The sequence below is a fragment of the Chrysochloris asiatica genome, unplaced genomic scaffold (assembly GCF_000296735.1).
Source record: "Chrysochloris asiatica unplaced genomic scaffold, ChrAsi1.0 scaffold00025, whole genome shotgun sequence".
Lineage (NCBI taxonomy): Eukaryota > Metazoa > Chordata > Mammalia > Afrosoricida > Chrysochloridae > Chrysochloris > Chrysochloris asiatica.
The window spans coordinates 17,833,605-17,848,800 of record NW_006408543.1 but is presented as its reverse complement, the minus strand read 5'-3'; the positions used below and the strand labels follow the sequence as shown (position 1 = coordinate 17,848,800).

At 47.4% G+C, this 15,196-nt stretch overlaps 1 protein-coding gene across 1 annotated transcript in view; it reads left to right on the top strand.

Moving 5' to 3' along the window:
- The window catches only part of LOC102816050 (chromosome unknown open reading frame, human C14orf159), an 81,330-nt gene that overhangs the window by 49,707 nt on the left and 16,427 nt on the right, over positions 1-15,196 (top strand). Inside the window, exons 9-11 of the mRNA XM_006839634.1 lie at positions 2,157-2,305; positions 6,452-6,571; positions 9,834-9,985. Of these exons, the coding sequence (XP_006839697.1) occupies positions 2,157-2,305; positions 6,452-6,571; positions 9,834-9,985 (421 nt within the window). The remainder of the gene's footprint in view (positions 1-2,156; positions 2,306-6,451; positions 6,572-9,833; positions 9,986-15,196) is intronic.

Here is a 15,196-nt window from a genome sequence, read left to right as displayed (position 1 = left end):
TTGTGATCGTTTGTTGTGTTTGAGATCGTTTGTTTGTCATTTCCAGTAGTTATGTGGGTTTTTTAATGCTTAAATGGATGTTTGTTGTTGCATTATTAAGCTTACTGGGTGTCTCCTGGTGGATCCGGAGCGCTGGTGTTATTCCGTGAGTGCAGCTTCTGTGGATTTTCAATCCCTCCCCCACAGAGCCTTTCCTACCTGGCTGTCTCTGCAGGCACCCAAACCAGAACTCCGTCCTTTGATTTCTTGACTGCTGCTTCCATGAGTGTTGACTGTAGAGCCAAGCTTTGCTTGACTTTTGTTTTTTTCTTTTCTCCATTTATCATGATGGTATTTAACGGTCCTGTTGGGAAGATTTTCATTATCTTTATATTGAGGTGTAATCCATACTGAAAGCCGTAGTCTTTGATTTTCATGAGTATTTCATGTCATCTTTGCTTCCCCAAAATAAGATTGCATCAGTTGATGAGTAAGTAGCTAATGAATCTTCGTCCAATCTTGATGCCACGCTCTCCTTTACATAGTCCAACTTCTCAGAGTATTTCCTCAGCGTACAGCTTAAAGAAGTATGGTGAAACCTAGACGATTTGATTCTACAGCCCACATCATCACAGCTGTGCCACCCATACCCTTTTCTATCTCAAAAAGTCCATCTTGTGTTGGATTAATTTGCCTTCTCTTTCAAATCCTTTTAAATCTGTTTTACATCTGCGGACTGGACAAGATCCTAGAAGGGTGTAGCCGTGGACCATTAGCAGACAACACTCACAGCCAAAGGGGGATGGTACTCCTGCGAGGTAAAGGGGCTCTAGATGGGGCACCACAGTGATATGCACATGACACAACCTTGCTTACTGAAAGTAAAGAGGACTTCAAATACTTATTAATGAAGCCTTCAGCATGGATTGCACCTCAATGTAAAGAAAATAAAAATCCTTACAATTGAACCAATACCAACATGATGAATGGAGAAAAAATTGATGTTGCCAAGGACTTCGTTTTGTTTGATCCACAATCAACACTCATAACAGCAGCAGTCAGGATATCAAATGACATACTGCATTGGGAAAAATCTGCTGCACAAGACCTCTTTAAAGTGTTCAGGAGCCAAGATACCAGTTTGAAGACTAAGGTGCGTCTAACCCAATCCATGATATTTTCAGTAGCCTCATATGCATGTGAAAGTTGGGCAGTGAATAAGGAATTGTTGTGTTTGAGTTATATATAGTATTGGAGGAAGAATATTAAAAGTACTATGGACTGCCAGAGGAACAAACCAATCTGTTGGAAGAGATATAGTCAGAATTCTCCCTAGAAGCCAGGATGGTGAGACTTCATCTCTCATACTTCAGACATATCATCAGCAGGTACATATCATCCCTGGAGAAGGACATCATGCTTGGTAAAGTTGAGGATCAACAAAAGAGAGGAAGACCTCCAATGAGATGGACTGGCACAATGGCAGCAGCAATGGGCTCAAGTGTAACACCAATTGTGAGGATGACGCAGGACCAGATAATGTTTCGTTTTGTTGTGTATAGGGTCACTAACAACAACAAAGTAGGTGTTGTCATCTTAACCTCTGCCTACAGTTATAATCCCTTTCAGGCATGTGTTGCTTTATGTTATCACAACCGTCAAACCCTCTGTCGTCAATTTGATTCTGACTCATAGTGACCCATCTAGAGGGTTTCTGAGACTGTGTATGTTTATGGGAGCAGAAAGCCTCATCTTTCTCCCTCTGAGCAGCTGGTGGGTTTCAGTCCAGTGCTGATCCTACCTGCATTCCTTGTCTTACAGTAAAGACACAGGATTAGTGTAAGGTGTAGGGACAAAAAACGTCTTTTCCTAGAATTTGAATTTGGAGCTCTGGCCTCCTAAACTGTGAGAAAATAAATTTCTGTTTGTGAAAGCCATCCATCCCCCTGTGGTATTTCTGTTATGGCAGCACTAGAGTCCTGGTGTGGCACTGTAGGATAAGCACTGAACTTTTAACATTAAAGTCAGTGGTTCAAACCACTCCTTGGAAACTCTACAACAAGGTCGCTGTGAGTTGGAACTGACTCAATGATGCTTAACAACAACAACAAGAAAACTAAGACACCAACAAAGTAGCCACTCTCCCTCAGGACCCCATGGCCCTTGCTTCCCTGCAGGTTTGACCATCTGGTAGCCATAGAGCGCGCAGGCAGGGCCGCAGATGGCAACTATTACAACGCCAGGAAGGTGAACATCAAGCACTTGGTTGACCCCATTGACGACCTTTTCCTCACAGCACAGAAGATTCCCGGAATCTCATCAACCGGTAAGTAAAAAGCACAAACGGGACGAGCGCACAGATAAGAACATGTCATCATTAATGCCTTTTGTTAATCTGTCTCCATGTGTGATTAGGGTGCTATTTTTATTGCTAATAACAGTGATAACTTGTGGCTTGTATAGAACTTAGACATCTACAAGGCATTTTCACATCCACTGTATTGTTTAAGCCTCATGAATTACCTGTGAGGCAACAAAGCAGGTAGACTCTTCAAAAGCGAGACCCAGGAAGGATCCATTTCAAGGCTGTCGAGCTAATTTAATGCAACTGGTCAACTCCTGGGCCCTAACCCATTCTGCCTCTTGTCAATCACGCCACCACTGTGCATTTCCTAGAGGCTTAGTGTAATCCCCAAGGGGGGCCAGTGTGCCTTCTCCAGCTTGTTTGTTGTTCTGTGTTTTTTGTTTTCTCCATTCAAACAGCTTCATTGTTTCCCAGACTCATTAGTCTCCTTTGGCTTTTGAGGTTTGAAGTAGACAATAAAAGGCTTCAGGCTCATTAGAAAATTCCTGCAAATTGTCCTAGCCTTTCCCAGAAGAGGCAGTGGGTGTGGTACATCAGACATGGTTGGCTTCACACTTCCGGTCTTACCCTGCTGCCAGTGGAGGACCCAAGGCAGGAGAGGATGTGCGCCCAGGGTGGAGAAGGAGGGGGTCTCTGTGCTTAGGGGGGCAATCAGGAACCATAGAAGCTGTTGGAGTGCACCCCACCCCAATTGTGGTTCCCCCAGATCATGGAGGAAGCAAGCAGGTGGGACTGGCCTCTCGCACCTTCAGACTGACCCCTTTGAAGACCATTGGGCTCATCTCTTAACTTCAGGTACCCAAGCCTCCCTCCTTGAATGTTCATTTCCATTTGCTGCCCCATCAAAAACCCTCTGGCTCAGTGTCCAAGCAGCTGCCATGTCATGTTGTAACACTCAAGCAATACTCAAGACACCTGGGTCTAAGTGTCCACCTTACAGCTCAGGGGCCGTCCATCTCAGAGGCTTCAGACGGGATTGCCACGTGATGAAGTTAGTAGAATGCTAAAAGAAAGCAAAGTAATACAGAGACAGAAAGAGCCAAAGCACAAACGCTGGATGGTGTTACTCTTGACCTTCACTCAGGAGACTTTTCTGAAGAGCAACAGAGAACACCCTCAGGTTGCGCTATGACCTGAGTCTTTTGGCCAAGTCCAGGTTTCTAATGCTGGAGATGGCTCAGACCTCTTGGATGTCACAATGAAAGTCAGCTCCAGATAGAATTTTTCCACATAGTCCAAACTCTTCTAGCAAGCAAGCACCAAAAAATAATCACCCACCCACCCTGTATGCTGGAGATGCTCCGCTGTCTGTTCTTAGCACTCGGAGATGCATCTTGCATGATAAGTTACCTTGAGGCAGCTGCGATCATCTTCCAGAGTCAGGATTAAGCTAACCTTCTAGTCTACAGAATCCTCCAGAAATACCTGGACACAACCAAATAGGGTCTTGGTGTGGGGCTGCAGGATCATGCACTGGACCACATGGTCAGTTTGAACCACAAGGTTAGCAGTTGAAACTGACCAGACCTTCCTCAGAAACCCTACTATACAAGGGTCACTATGAGTTGGAACCACCTGGCTAGTAGTTAACAATAACAGCCTTAGAACGGCGCCTCAAAGACAGTAGACTGTGGAACTTGCTAATTTTTTTTCATCTTTCCAGTTCACCTGTCTTGAGGATCACTCATTTCAACAATGAAGTCAACCTTTCTTAACATCCTGGGTGGCACAGTGGTTCAGCACTCAGCAGTTTGAACCCATCCAGAGGGTTCAAACAAAAACCCTTACCTTCAAGTTGATTCAAGACTTACAGGGACACTATAGGACAGAGTGGAGTACTGGCATGGCACTACAGGATAAGCACCAAACCACAAGGTCAATTTGAACTGCAAGATCAGCGGTTCAAATCCACCAGCCACTCCTTGGAAATCCTATATAGGGTTGCTATGAGTCAGAACCGACTTGACAGCACTAAACAATAGGACAGAGTAGAACCAGGGATGGGCTTTCTTGTGCTTATTTACTAACCTGTAGCGAATACTCTCCCAGGTGTTTCACTAGCACTGAAACTGCCCCATGAGGCATTCCAAGGGAAGGCTGGAGTCTTTACTGAAACAGACTGCCATACCTTGCTCCCAAAGAGAGGGTGGTGGGTTCAAACCACTCACCTTTCAACCTAGCTCTTAACCATGGCACTACCTGGGCTCCTCTGTAAAGATTAACCCAAAAGCCCACAGCTGTCAAATGGGTTCTTTGAGAAACTTTTTCCTGAAAGTCGCCTTTCGGTCAAACAGTCAACCCAACCCAAACCAAGCTCATTGCCATCAAGTTGGTTCCAATTCCTAGCGACCTATGGGGTTTCCAAGAGTGTAATTTTAATGGAAGCAGACTGTCACATTTTTCTCCCGAGGAGCTGTTGGTGGGTTTGAACCACCAACCTTTTGATTAGCAGTAGAATGCTCAAACACTGCACCACCAGGGCTCCTTAAGTCAACAATGGTGTTGTTGTTAAATGACCCTAGAGGACACAGTAGGCTTGCCCCCATAAGACTGCTAGGCCATAATGATTATTAATATTTAATTTATTGTAGTAAAATGTAGGTAACATAAAACTGGCCATTCTAACCATGTTTTGGAGTCCTGGTGTGGCACCATGGGTTAGTTTGCTGGACTGCAAAGTTGGTTTGAATCACAGGGATGACAGTTCAAGCTCACCAACCACTCCTTAGGAACCCTATACAGGGTCGCTATGGGTTGGAACCGACTCGAAGGCACTCAACAGCAACAACTGTGTTTAAGTTCAGCAACATATGTGTGCAACCATCACCACCTTCAGTTTCTAAAACAGAGTCATCACCCAACAGAGCTCTGTACCCATTCACCAAGATTAAGCCAATCATAGAAACTGATTAAAGAATATTTAATATATGTTTTGTAAAGTGGGCAGCATTTCCAACTAGAGTGTCAAAAGTGTTCCACAGAAGAAAATCCAACATTCTTAGATTCAGCGATTGTATGAGTACGCTGCCATGGGAAAAGGCACAGAATTGAACTGAAAAGCACACAAATTTCCATGACTAAATGTCCTTTTACTAACTATGCTGGACCACTGTTGACTTGGAACTCAACTGTGAACCACAAGGTCCACAGTTCGAGCCCGCTAGCCACTCCTCAGGAAAGAGATGAGGCTCTCTGCTCTGGAGATTTAGAGCCTCGGAAACCCTCTGCAGGGTCACTATGAGGTGGAACTGACTTGACGGCACTCGACAACACCACTGTTGACTTCAGGAGCCCTGGTGGTACAGTGTGGAAGCACTCTACCGCTAACCAAAAGGTTGATGGTTCAAATCCACCAGCGACTCCTTGGGAGAAAAATGTGGCGGTCTGCTTCTGTAAAGATTACAGTCTTGGAAACCCCCGAGGTCACTAGGAGTTGGAATGGACTTGATGGTTACGGATTTGGTTTGGTTTGGGTTGATTGTTTGACTTAAAGGCGACTTTGAGGAAACCAGTTTTCTCAAAGTTCATGGTTCAGAAATCATCTGAGGTGACAACTTGGATAGGTCAGCTCAACATCCACGACATCCAGAAATCGGGAGTTCATGAGAATGGTAGCCTCCATTCCTCACCACTAAGCAGTAACTCCCTCGGCTTCCCTCTCCCAGCCCCTCTAATTTACACTCAGTCTCTGTGTGGATATTCCACCTAAGTGGAATCACACAGTACTTTTCTCTTCCCGAGACTTAAACTGAAGTCTGACTCTTAACAGTCTATGCTAGCCTGCTTGGTTGGTGGGATGCCAACTGGACACACTAACAGGCCCTGGACTTTGTAGTCCTTCACTGAGCAGGTGCCACTCGGCAGACAGTCCTGAGTGTCACATACTGACTCCTCAGGTGGGCCTGCCACCATCATCAGCAGAGATCCATCTCCATCCGTGACCCTCTAGGGTTCCAAGTGTCTCCTCCCTTTTAAGCAGAGGAGTCTCCCGAAGATCTAAGAGTAAAGCATGTGACCTGGTTTTCCGAACATACACCCCAGAGGGATATGCTGAATTGCCCTAAAACAACCGTCATTTAACCCTGACTCAGTTCCCCTTTTGTACAGGGATTGGTGATGGAGGCAACGAGCTTGGGATGGGCAAAGTCAAGGAGGCCGTGAAGAGGCACATACGAAATGGGACTGTCATCGCCTGTGATGTGGAGGCCGACTTTGCTGTCATTGCTGGTAAGTGCAATGGTGCCAGTCGGGGTGACACCCTGCCCAAGGGGAAGGACCCAGTCTGGACCCTGGTCCAGGGAAGCTTGTCCTCAGCGAGCAGAGCCAGCTCCTCTACAGGGCACCAGCCTAGGGAGGTGACCCTGCTCTCATTCAGTCATTCAACAAACATGTCTTGAGTGCCATGGTGTGGTACAGTGCTGTAGGATGAGCACTGGACTGCGAACCTCAAGGTTGGTGGTTTAAACCCACCAGCGACTCATAACAGGGTCACTATGAGTCAGAACCGACTCACCAGCACTGACAGCAACAACATGGTGTACACTGGATGAAAGCAGGGAACAGCATGGTCCCTGCTCTTCCCCAGAGCTTACAGTTTCCTGGTGGTAAAGAGTAATACGCATGTAACAGTGCATGACCGGATGGTTGTAAATAGGACAAGAGAACAGGTGGGTGGGAGCTAGACAGACGACAGTAGCCATTTCAACTGTGGTCATGAGCCCTCCTCCCCAGAGACAGGAAGAGAGGCATCTAGTCCATGTTCACAGGGTCCTCAGCCTTTCTGTCTCGCCTTCACTTAGCTCTCTCCCCCCTCCCCTTCCCACTGCCCTTCCCCATCAAGACCTCTCCCCCTTCCCTGTGTACCAGTCCTTCCTGACCCTCCCTTCCTCCTCTGGCCCCACCACACATTTCTGGAAGATTGACAGACGCCTACGAAAGGCTACCTCCCACTGAATGATTAAAAATAGCCTATAGCTCAGGTTGGCACTCTGGCTTAGCCTGGTCAGCTGCCTCTCTGACACAGTTTTTGTTGTAAGTACCATCGAGTTGGTTCTGACTCATAGTGACCCTGTATAGGGTTTCTGAGAAGCAGCTGGTGAGTTTGAACCACCAACCTTGTGTTTCACTGTCCAGTGCTACCTACACCACCATACCAGTTCTACTCTGACATAGTTGTTGTAAGTGCTATCAAGTTGGTTCTGACTCATAGCAACCCTGTGTCGGGTTTCTGAGGAGCAGCTGGTGAGTTTGAACCACTGACTTTGTGGTTCACAGTCCAGTGCCGATCCTACAGCACCACACCAGGAGTTCTACTCTGATGTTGTTGTTATTATTAAGTGTTGTTGAGTTGGCTCTGACTCACAGTGACCCTGTGTAGGTTTTCCAAGGAGTGGTTGGTGAGTTTGAACCACCAACCTTGTGGTACAAACTGACCTTGCAGTCCAGTGCTTTATCCACAATATCACATCAGGAATCCCCGAGAGAGAGGGTGATTGCTGTGGGTGGCAGGGGGATCAGAACACTGGGTGAGAATCTGTGTACAAGTATTTGGGGCTGGGAGAGATCAGAAGGGGCTCCTTCAGGAGAGGTTCTGAGCTGCTGGATTTTAAAGACAGAGTTTTGTATTGTTAAAAATCATCAAAGTGCAATGACACTGAGCACAGTAAGGGTTATTCTGAGCAGTTATTTTATATGCACAGGGAGACCATTTTGGTTCCAGGAAAAGCAAACCACTCAAAGCAGCTAGGTACAGTAAAGAGAAGAGGAGGGAGAAACGTAGATCAACCCTTGGCTAATCTTAACATGACTGATAGAAACCCTGCCTTCCTCAACTGTCACAAGGTGGTCTCCGCCATCCCACTAGACCAGATGTTCTGAAATTTCAATTTATTAAACACTTGGTTACTAACCGAAAGATTGGTGGTTCAAATTCACCACCAGCGGTTCCATGGGAGAAAAGACTTTGCAATATCCTCTCATATAAATATTGTTGTTGTTGTTGTTAAGTGCCTTTGAGTCGGTTCCGACCCATAGCGACCCTGTACAGGGTTTCCGAGGGTGTAAATCTTTACGGGAGTAGAAAGCCTCATCTTTCTCCTGCGGAGCAGCTGGTAGTTTCGAACCACTGACCTTAAGGTTCGCAGCCCGATTCGTAACCACTACGCTACCAGAGCTCCTTATAAATATTACAGCCTAGGAAATCCTATGGGGCCATTGGACTTTGTTCTATAGAGTTACTTTGATTTGGAATCCACTCAGCAGCATACAATAACAGCAAATTGTTTGATTCAAAGGAGATACTTTTGGTTGAAAGTTGAAAGATTACTTCAGGGCAATCATTTCAGGGTTTCATCCAGCCTCAATAGTCTTAGAAAGTTGGGTTTCCACAGGACTTTGAAATTCCATTCTATAGCCTCCCTCCCCACCCTTTTGATCAGAATTCTTCTGCAGAATTTTTGATGAAAATGTTCAGTCATTGTAGCTGGGCACCGTCCAGTTCTTCTGGTCTTATGGCAGGGGAAGGTGCTGTTATGGAAGCCATTAGCCACACGGTCCATTGCCTCCTTCAATTCCTGTCTTTCCATTATTGTTCCAGAAAATGTTGTTAAGTGCTGACAAGTTGGTTTGGACTCATAGAAACCCTACATAGGGTTTCCAAAAAGCATGTGGTGGGTTTAAACTACCAACCCTACAGTTAGCAGCCCAATGTTTATCCTACAGCGCCACACAAGGAGTTCCAGAACCTTGGTTGGTTATGTGCTGTGGAGTCGGTTCCAACTCACAGCAACCCTGTACAGGGTTTCCGAGGCTGTAAATCTTTACAGGAGCAGAAAGCCTCATCTTTCTCCCGCGGAACAGCTGGTAGTTTCGAACTGCTAACCTTGCGGTTCACAGCCTAATTTGTAACCACTATGCTACGGTCCTGAATCCATCCTTGACCTGAAAGGTAAACTGAAGGAGCCTTCAGAGAAGAGCAAGTGGGATGGTTTCAAAGCTGAGGAATAAGTCCTTGGGGGCTGACTGGGAGGAAAGGAAGAGGTTCCTGACTTTCCAGCACATGAAAAGGTGATTCCACACAGCATGATGGAACTGTTATCCACCCCTCTGAGGACTGGGCTAGAAGCTCTGAGCGTTTAATGTTGAGAGTTCTGGAATGGGTTCCTCAGAGTTATAACCTGAACCTTTCTCTCTGATGGGCTTCAACAGTGCATTACAGCAGTTTACAGCAATACTCCTCAAACTTCAGTTTCTATCAGAATCACCTGAAGGGCTTATGAAAACTCAGACTGTCCCCCAAATCCTACCCACCCCAAGTTTATGATTCCAAAAGTTTGGGCTATAGCTTCTAGAATTTGTGTTCTAACAAGTTCCCAGGTGATGCTGGTGCCATTGGTGTAGGGACCATTGTTGGAGAGTCACTGGCTTAGAGTTTTCCTGCCTAGAGCCATGACCCGTCTAATACTATGATGGACTCTTCCTTCTATTCTAGGTGTTTCCAATTGGGGAGGCTATGCCTTAGCCTGTGCACTCTATATCCTAAACTCATGTGAGGTCCACGAACGCTACCTGAGGAAGAGAACTGGTCCTCCCAGAGCACTTGGGGAGCAGAACTGGATTCAGGCTCTCCCATCCATCACCAAGGTAACATCCCTGACGGGCCACTCCCACGGAAGCAGCTTTTTCCAGGATAAAGAGTAGGCTGGTATTCCAAGCCGTAAGTCAAGGTCCAGGAGAGTTGATGGGCTGGATGGGTGACCCTTGACTCACTGTAGTCCTGAGTCATCCTAGGGGGCTTTCATTCTAGTTTGATGCTAGGCAGGTTCCTTGTCTTCCCCGGCCTCATTTTTTTTTTTTTTTAAACCTGCAAAATGGAGGCAGTCAGCCCTGCTGGTAGGAGAAAATACCCGATTCATCGCAGGCACGTGATACAGCTGGCTGTGGCTGTCCTTGTTCTCCGCCAAGGAGGTTACATCTCAGCAAGGGCACTAAAGTCTTCTGAGTGGGACAGTTAGTCATCTATCAGAGACATCAGAGGTGTTGTAGACTTAAGTCCTAAGGTCGTGAATAGAGTGCGGCAGGGAAGTGAATGATGTGTGGGCTGGAGCCTGGGAGGTTACATCGCATAGAAGGGCAAACATTCCAGGAGTGAGGGCCGGTTCGAACTAAAGCTGAAGATGGGGGTGAGCTGTGTGCTGGTTGGGATCATTGGGCTGGGGTTGTGATAGGTTTAGAGGCGGCCTTCTCACCCCAGGATCCATGAGGAAGTGTCCATGAGCCCCCTGAATCAGTCTGCAAAATTGTTCCTTTACATAGATTTTTCTGGGTAGATATCTATGGTTTCTTTTGATTGCCAGAGTAGTGTGGGTGCTGGGGAAGAGGGAGCCCATGTTAGTCTGAATAAGAAAACCATGTCTGCGTCACTGAGCAGCTCGGGCTCTTGCCTGAGCAGCTCCCACAGCGCAGACCCATGCAGACAAGTGCGCAGAAAGGGCAATGAGTGCGCACATGCACGCACATGCGCAGTCTAACTTACGCAAACACGCTTACGTATGGGGGAAAACACCAGTGAGAGACGGTCACCGGGTAAATGGGGCGGTCCTCAGTCCCAGTTGCGTTCGTGAATCTGGTCCGCCCCTTGGACGTGGATCCTAGACACTAGCCCACCTCCCCATATTCGAATGCTGCAGGACGGGGTCTGTCCCAGCCCAGTCCCGGGAGGAAAGCCCGCTAGCCCAGACTTACTATGGGCAATCCTCTAGCAGGGTTCCTGCTTTGGGGAATTTTACAGGATAACCTGGACCATGGGAAATTGGAGTGAAAGCCCCAACTTCAGTCTAAATCCAGGGTTAGATGTGACTTCTCCCCGGGAGTAGATGGAAGGTGGGCAGGGTGGTGGAAGGGCTGGAAGCTCCATGGAAACAGTGGAGGGAATTGGGGTGTTTGTCTGTAGGAGCGAAGACCTGGACCCCCAAGGCTTCACACTTTTCCTCTGAAGCAAATGTGCAAACACTTGTTTGTTAAGCGCCTCCTCTGGGGAGGCCCCAGCTTGCTATGGGAGAAAAGGCTTTCTGGGGAAAGGGAATAGACAACGCCTTCAGAGACAAGGGCAAAAAGCAAGGTCCTGAGCAGGTTCTCCTCCGATGTCAGGATGAGCCTCCCAACCACAGCCAACTGCCCTGCCCTGCAGAAGTAAGCTCTTTAATGACGAAGGGCCTGGGGTCAATGGGGTAGGCACTGATGACCTCCTGCCCTCCCTGTCCTAGCCTGGATCACGGCTGACACAGCATTCTCAGGCACCTGTCTTGTACAACTCATGGCTCCACATCACTGCAAAGACATTAAAAAAAAACAAAACAACTCATTGCTCAGGCAATTCGCACTTCACGTGAACCTACAGGACACCGTAGAACTACCCACATAGATATCCAAGGCTAAATCTTTACACGGTCTCCCAGAGAGCTGCTGGAGGATTGGAACCATTAACCTTCCACACTGACCACGGTGCCACCAGGGTCATTTAGAAAGACGACTGAATTGTAACCTCCTGGAGGTCAGGAACGGGTCTTTTGTGTCTGCTTTTCCGATAACCTAGAGGGAAACAGTAAGATGGTCAGGAGGTCCTTGCTGAATGATGAATGAGTGAACAGGTGAATGAATGGATGCAGTGTTTTATTGTTGATGTTAAGTTGGTCCCGACTCATAGCGATTCTGTACAAAGTTTCCAAGGAGCAGTGGGTGTGTTTGAGCCACTGTCCTTTTGGTTAACAGTCCTGTGCTTATCCCACATCAAACCTTAAAGGCAACAGAATCATCTTAGGGCTTGTTAGGCCAGAGTGCTGGTCCATCTCCATAGTTCCTCATTCAGAATCTGCATTTCTAACAAGTTTCTTAGTAACAGGGATGCTGCTGGTGCGGCACACTTTGAGGACCACTGGGCTGCAGGGATGGCTTGACAGCGGGGTGGGAGAGGACTGGCCTGGGAAAATGGAAAGACAAGCAAAAAGGGGTCCTGAACATTGAGCCTCAAGAGCTGCAGCTGAGATGGGGGTGGGCAGTTGTTACAAGTTCCCCAGCCAGCCAGTTCTAGAAGCTTCTAGACTTACATCCAGCACCTCTCTCTGCTTCTTTCCTGTATTTATTTTATGTTGGCTTGTGTACATCTGCTCCCTTTTTTTCTTTTGCCTGTGTCTCCTCCCTCTGTTTCTCTGTCCCGTTCTTTCTGCACCCACTTCCTGTTTCTCTCCAACACTCCCTTGGTGGGGTGGTTGTTGTTGTTGTTGTCAGGTGTCATTGAGTCGGAACCGACTCATAGCGAACCCATGCAAAGCAGAACGAAATAATGTCCGATCCTGGGCCAACCTTACTACCGCTGCCACACTTGACGCCATCAATGATGCCACCTGGCTGATCCATCTCGTTGGGGGTCTTCCTCTTTTTCTCTGACCCTCCACCTTACCCAGCACGACATCCTTCTCCAGCGACTGTTCCCTCCGGACAATATGTCCAAAGTATGAGAGATGAAGCTTAGCCATCTTGGCCTCCAAGGAGCACTCTGGCTGTACTTCTTCCAAAACAGATCTATTGATTCTTTTGGCAGTCCATGGCACTTTCAGTATTCTCCTCCAACACCACAACCCAAAGGCATCAATTCTTCTACGATCTTCCTTATTCACTGTCCATCTTTCGCATCCATATGAGGTTATTAAAAATACCATGGCTTGGGTCAGGCGCACCTTAGTCCTCAAGCTGACATCTCTGCTCTTCAATACTTTAAAAAGTTCCTGTGCAGCAGATTTGCCCAATGCAATACGTCGTCTAATCTCTTGACTGCTGCTTCTGCGAGTGTTGATAGTTGATCCAAGAAGAATGAAGTCCTTGACAACTTCAATCTTTTCTCCATTGATAAGAATGTTGTTTATTAGTCCAGTGGTGAGGATTTTTGTTTTCTTTATATTGAGATGTAATCCATACCGAAGGCTGTGCTCTTTGATCTGCATCAGTAAATGTTTCAAGTCCTCTTCACTTTCAGCAAGCAAGATTGTATCATCTGCATATCGCGGGTTGTTAATGAGTGTTCCTCCAATCCTGGCGCCATGTTTTTCTTCATAGAACTCAGCTTCTTGTATTATTTGCTCAGCATCCAGTGGTGAGGATTTTCAGCAAGCAAGGTGCCATCCCCATTTAACAGATGATAGAACTGAGGCTCTGAGAGATTAAACAACTTGCCCAAGACCACCCAGCTAAGAGGCGGAGCCAAGATCTGAGTCTGGGCCTGTCTGACTGCACACACCGGGCTGATCTCAGTACGGATCTGCAGTTCTCTGTTCCTGCTTGATGCCAGGGTACCATGCTGGGGTGGAGGCACCATGGTGACATTGTCCAGGGTAACAGTCTGCCCTAGAGGGACCTAGAGGACATTGAGTGCTTTCTCTGCACTTCCTGGATCTAAACTGGAAAAAAAATCCACATGGGGCTGCCTCACATGATCCCTGACTCACACAGACACAAAAGAATGAATCTGGCCCAACAAGATTACACACAGCCTAGATGCTGACCCTCCAGGGCTGGAAAATTCTCCCCCCAGTCCTTCATAAGTATCTGAATAACACACCGCCCTGACAAAGAACAGAGAAGATTAGATTTACAAAGCACAAGTGCAAAACGTGTGGGGAGCATCTGCTCTGGGACCAAAGGGAAGTCCATCCATCCAGCAGTGCTCCCTACAGACAGGAGCAGCTGACCCACTGTGCCTGGACTGAGCTGATCATTTTCTCCTCAGTATTCTAGACTTTGTGGACTTCTCGTCTATTTCCTAGCACCAGTGCTTTGTAAAAAATTGCCAACTCATTTTGGATGAGTGAAGTGTTTGGTTAGGAAGAACACATCCTGACTTCCTGGTTCAAATTCTCCTCCCCCTGAATCTTCACCACATCTCCAACTTCAGCTTTCCTTAGCTGGAATGGAAGGTGATGCTAGCTATGGCACCTACATTTTGAATTGTTGTGGAAACCAGGTGAATCACTGAGTAGTTCCTAGCATAGTACCTGGCATATCCCAGTGGTGATGTTAGTCAGCATCACCATCATCATCATTCCGCCCTTTCCCTACCTCAGTCAGGCCAGGGCAGGGTCAGGACAACAGGTGGTCTGTGTCAAGCAGAGCTCAGAGAGCCCGAGGAGATGAAGGTGAAAGCCAGGAGTCAAGCTTAGCCAGCGAGCTAGAGTGGACAGATGCTGTGGCCTGGGAATGAGGGTGAGCCAATTCTCAGCCCAGCCCAGCCCAGCCAACTGGTCCTCATAGTGTGGGGCCACACTTGCACCTGACCACTTCACCAGCAGCACTGCCCCTCTCCTAATGTCATAATTACCTGACATGTGCCAGAGACGAGGGTACAAAGAATGCCTTGGCTTTCAGAGCCTACCTGGCATTGCTGCCTTTTAATTAATAATAACTCTTTTGACTGCCTGCAAAAGATGAGCCACAAGATCCCCACAAGATCCATCTGACCTCGGCCTAACTCCATGTGAGCCAGCCTCGCCAGTCGCAGGAGGCAAACTCTCGGCTTTTTTCCTAGCCGCCATCCCAGAGGAAAGGTGTTTTCTCTCTGACAAGGGCCCAGCCTTGTTCGCCATGGAGCCCACTGCCTGCCACGCTTGACTCGGCCACTGCCGCTTTTTGCTGGAGGCAAAAGCCTCGGCTCCTTTCAAAGCCACTTGGAGGCAAAAGCGCCACGGCTTGTCTTTGTCTCTTTAAGTCGAGGGTGACGGCGATTGTAAGACCAATCTGGGCCCTCATATCGGGCAGCCTCTCCTTCTAGAGTGAGTTCGTCCTCAGAATTTATTTTAGCAAAGC